General features: G+C 39.2%; 1 protein-coding gene across 2 annotated transcripts in view; it reads left to right on the plus strand.

Moving 5' to 3' along the window:
* Window positions 1–5,000, plus strand: part of sec24b (SEC24 homolog B, COPII coat complex component) — a 37,323-nt gene that overhangs the window by 21,189 nt on the left and 11,134 nt on the right. For both annotated transcript variants that reach the window (XM_001921599.9, XM_005169568.6), the window contains 6 exons: window positions 954–1,066; window positions 1,164–1,282; window positions 1,411–1,466; window positions 2,469–2,675; window positions 4,699–4,822; window positions 4,910–5,000. The exon at window positions 4,910–5,000 is cut by the window's right edge and continues 68 nt beyond it. In XM_001921599.9, the coding sequence (XP_001921634.4) occupies window positions 954–1,066; window positions 1,164–1,282; window positions 1,411–1,466; window positions 2,469–2,675; window positions 4,699–4,822; window positions 4,910–5,000 (710 nt within the window). The remainder of the gene's footprint in view (window positions 1–953; window positions 1,067–1,163; window positions 1,283–1,410; window positions 1,467–2,468; window positions 2,676–4,698; window positions 4,823–4,909) is intronic.

The raw sequence follows: 5,000 nt of genomic DNA on the forward strand, positions 1-5,000 counted from the left end.
ACAATTGCTAATAACACTTTGTATGGGCCAGTTATAGATTTTTCTTTTGTGCCAGAAATCATTCAAATATTTAGTTAATAAAATCATGTTCCATGAAAATGTTTTGCTATTGTAAATATATCAGAACTCAATTTTTGATCGGTAATATGCATTGCTAAGAATTTAAATTTGTTATCATTGTTTTATTTATTTATTTATTGAGCTCTCAAATTGCAGGAAAAATGGTTATTTCTGAGCCAAATATCGTCTTATCCTATCAAGCCATAGCTAAGCTATTTTAAGTTTTGCAATCAGCTGTTCCAAAACTGTATCTGACTTAAAAGCTGAGATATGTACAGAATTGTTTGTCAGTTCACTGTTCACGATACAAAGCAGATTTTGTGGCTTTTGTGTCCCTCCTGGCCAGACGCCGTATTTTACTACATTGGAAGTCAGCTGCTTCACCTACTCACTCCATGTGGATTAATGACATTTTTCTCTTCATAAAACTGGAACAAATCAGACACTGTTTGAAGGGTTCTTCTAAAAACCTTTATAAAATGTGGGGCTCTCTCCTTGAATATATGGAAATGTATACTCCCTGCGTACTGGATGATAGTTAATTTTGACATTTTTCTCTGCTGTGTAACATCTCATGTGACATCAAGACCAGGCTTTTAGTTTGGTGTATAAACAATTTTTATGGTTGGTTGGCATTTTATTTTATTTTATTTTATTTCTTCTGTTGTTGTTGTTGTTTCATTTTTATTTAGTTTTTATATAAATATATCTGGGGGTTAATAATTGTCATAATCATTTAGATCCTTGTTTACTTCTCTCTCTCTATGTCAAAATGTACAATAATATTCTATAATGTGTGATATTTGTACATTTTTGAAAATTTCTATAAATAAAGTTGGGGAAAAAAAAGAATTGTGCTTTTCAATTGATGCACATTTGCTTTCTCTCTGCAGCTGCGGCCTCCTCAGCCTGCCGTCTACCTGTTTGTGTTGGATGTATCCCATAATGCTGTGGAATCGGGCTACCTGAATGTGTTCTGCCAGTCATTGCTGGATAACCTTGACAAGTGAGATGTTGAGCAGACTCTGATTAAATGAGAGTGAATAGATGAGTTTGTCATCTGCATGAGCAAATGTATGTGTGTGTGTGTGTTTCCATATCAGGCTGCCTGGAGATACTCGCACTCGCATCGGTTTCGTGACGTTTGACAGCACCATCCACTTCTACAACCTGCAGGAGGGTCTTTCTCAGCCTCAGATGCTGGTGGTGTCTGATATTGAGGGTAAGCTGCTCTAGTTCTCCTATTATTTATGTGAATTGAATTTCTTATAACTTGCTCAAGTCTAACAATGTAAGATTGCTTTGTTTATTTGCTGAAACCCGTCTGATGTGTTTGTGTTCGACTCTTAGATGTGTTCATCCCGACGCACGACAGTCTGCTGGTCAATCTCAAAGAGAGTAAAGAGGTTTGAATCTTATCATCTTTCCCTGTGTTATGAGAAAGCATGTGTGCGTGCGTGCGTGCTTGTATGGTTATGTGTTTATTTGTGTGTTTATATGTGTGTGTGTTTATATATCTGAGGGTGTGTATGTGTGTATATTTATGCATGAATATTTTTAATGTGTGTGCATATGCATTTGTATATGTTTATTTATTCGTGTCTCTGTGTATATATGTGTGCGTGCGTGCGTGTGTGTTTGTTTGTTTTTTATGTGGGCGCCTGTATATCAATGTGTGTGTTTGTGTGTGAGTTTTTATGTGTATATTTATGTGTGTGTGTTTGTCTGTGTGTTTATATATCTGAGTGTGTGTGTATATTTATGTATGTTTTTTTAATGTGTGTGTGTGTGTGCATATGCATGTTTATGTGTGTTTGTGTAGATGCAGGTGTATGTAGTTCTATGTAACAGGTGTATGTGTTTTGTATGTGTTTATGCATGCATATAACTGTGTGTCTGTAAATGTATGTGTGTTTATGTATGCATATTTGTGCATCTGCGTGCATATAAGTGTGTGTGTAGATGCAGGTGTTTGTATTTTGTTTCATTTGTGTGTATGAATGCATATAAGTGTGTGTGTAAATGCATGTATTTATGCATGTATGTGTGTGTTTTAAATAGAACTGTGTATGTGTCTGTGCATGTGTGTTTGTTTATATATCTGAGTCTGTGTGCTTATGTGTGTGTGTATTAGTGTTTGTATTTGTGTGTTTGTGCACGTGTGCATATGTGTATTTATGCATGTATACTTGCAGGGTTTTGTGTGTTTGTGTTTATAAGTGTGTGCGCATGTGTGTTTGATTATATATCGGAGTCTGTTTTTATTGTGCGTGTGTGTGTGTGTGTGTAAGGTCAGCTCTGTGTTTGTTTTTACCAGCTTCATATCTTTGTATCACACACTCTTTGATAGTGTTTTCTCAGCTGTGTTGTCAGTGAGAATAACAGAAGTGTGTTTGTGTGTTGGTCAGCTGGTGAAGGATCTTCTAAACGCTCTTCCTGGGATGTTTAGTCAGACACGGGAGACTCAGAGTGCTCTGGGTCCGGCTCTGCAGGCAGCATATAAACTCATGTGTCCGACTGGAGGCAGAGTGTCGGTGTTTCAGACCCAGCTGCCCACGCTCGGCGCCGGACTACTGCAATCTCGAGAAGACCCCAATCTTAGATCCAGCACCAAGGTACAACCCTACAGTCACAGGCTGCGTCTCAATCACATCCTTTCTTCAGTGGTCATGGAGTCTGCCTTTTTAAAGGGGACCTATTATGCCCCTTTTTACAAGATGTTAAATGCTTCTCTGCTGTCTCTAGAGTGTGCAGTGAAGTTTCAGCTCAAAATGCCACACAAATAATGTTTCTAACTCTCTGAAACTGACATTTTTAGGCTATGATACAAGTCGTGGTGTTTTGGTGACTGTCGCTTTAAATTCAAATGAGATTGTGCTCTTTTTAAATATGGGCGGAGCTACAAATGGCTGTCAACATAGCAGCAGATTCAAAAACAAGACTAATTTCTTATGCTAATGAGGGAGTGATGGTCACTAGTGGGCGGAGCTTTCCTCCTTTATTGACACAAACAAAGGGAGAATGTCAATCAAAGTGTTTTTGCTGGCAAGTAATACATTTTTACCATTAAATATTACTCACCATTTTTACTATTAGTTATTTTTTCACAATAATCTGCAATGGGTTAAGCCAAATAATCTTGTTTTTACTCTACCTTGAGTGCCATAAAAGAGTCATAAAGTTTTAAATTCAATTTGGTCAATTGTAGGGTCACAAAAAGTCTAAAAAGGTGAAACAAAAGCCTTATTATTATCTCAGGAACTCTTCAATTTGGATTTTTTTTCCCTGGCTAAAACCTAATTGCGTTTCTTCAACAGATTTTCATTAAAGAGTGGATCTGTCTGTTGTTTAAATTTCAGCGCGTATAATAAGTTTATTCATTCATTTAATTTTCGGCTTAGTCCCTTTATTAATCCGTGGTCGCCACTGCGGAATGAACCGCCAACTTATCCAGCAAGTTTTTACACAGCGGATGCCCTTCCAGCCGCAACCCATCTCTGGGAAACATCCACACACACTCATTCACACTCATACACTAGGGACAACTTAGCTTGTATCCAATTCACCTGTTCTGCATGTGTTTGGACTGTGGGGGAAACCGGAGCACTCGGAGAAAACCCATGCGAACGCAGAGAGAGCATGCAAACTCCACATGGAAACGCCAACTGACCCAGCCGAGGCTCAAACCAGTGACTTTCTTGCTGTGAGGAGACAGCACTACCTACTGCGCCACTGTGTCGCCTCTATTGAAATTTAATTAAATGAAATAAATAATTTCTTCAAGATAAAGAGAGCAGTATTTCGTGTTGCTCGGGTTTGTCAGTAGGCCTGCATATTTATAATCATACAGTAGGATCGTATTTGGTTATATATTTACTAACATGATCTGAGTGAAGCAGCATTTATTAATCATATTTTAACATTTACTAATGCATTATTAAAATTCAAATTTGTTCTTGTTAAAATTAGTTAATGCACTGTAAGTTATCAAGAACCAATGCTGCGTTCGCACCAGACGCGGGAGAAGCATCAAGCGCGAGTGATTTACATGTTAAGTCAATGCAAAAAAAAAAAAAAAAGAGGTGAATAAGGTGGCGCAAATGATGCAATCTGCGCAAATGAAGTAGCGTGAGTTGAGCGTTTTGGCGATTGACGTGCAAAACGCTCGAGTTCGAAAGTCTGAACTTTAGCGGACATTTGCGCCACGTTAACTAATCAGGGTGTGTGATTATGACGTAGCGCCTGTTGTTGGTGTCCTGTGTTGGAAATCCTTTTGTCAACACCAGACAAACGCTCATCAAACTGGGCTCGGCTCAGTCGTAAGCACCACTGAAAGCCTCCATCATACAGGTTTAGTTTCTAGAGGAGGTGCACCTTTAAAAGGATCTAGTGTGCTCAGACATGGCTCCAAACGTATCGACGCTGTTTTTCAGCCTTCCTAAAGCACATTAACACAGCTGTTTTCTCAATAAAATCCATGTTAGCCATTTAGCAATGAAGCTACAGTCACAGGGCAGACCGAAGCCCTGCCTATCACGCCGTTCCCTGTCTGTTGTGAAGTGAATTTGATGCGCGAATAAAGCGAGTTTCTAAAATGTAGTAATATCAGTGTATTTTCTTGTGTGTGTTTGTGTCTAGACTGTCCAGCATTTGGCTCCTGCTACAGACTTCTACAAGAAATTGGCTCTGGATTGTTCTGGTCAGCAGATTGGAGTGGATCTGTTCTTACTGAGCTCCCAGTACTCAGATCTGGCTTCTTTAGGTATGTGCACGCACGCACGCACACACACTGTTCTTTCTTAGCTGTTATATGAGGTTGTGAGACGAGACCTTTGCTGTTGTTGTGCAGCATGTGTGTCCAAATACTCAGCGGGCAGCGTCTTCTACTACCCGTCCTTCCACCACATCCACAATACAGCGCAGAGACAGAAGCTGCAGCG

Source organism: Danio rerio, chromosome 14 (assembly GCF_049306965.1).
Source record: "Danio rerio strain Tuebingen ecotype United States chromosome 14, GRCz12tu, whole genome shotgun sequence".
In the NCBI taxonomy this organism is placed as follows: domain Eukaryota; kingdom Metazoa; phylum Chordata; class Actinopteri; order Cypriniformes; family Danionidae; genus Danio; species Danio rerio.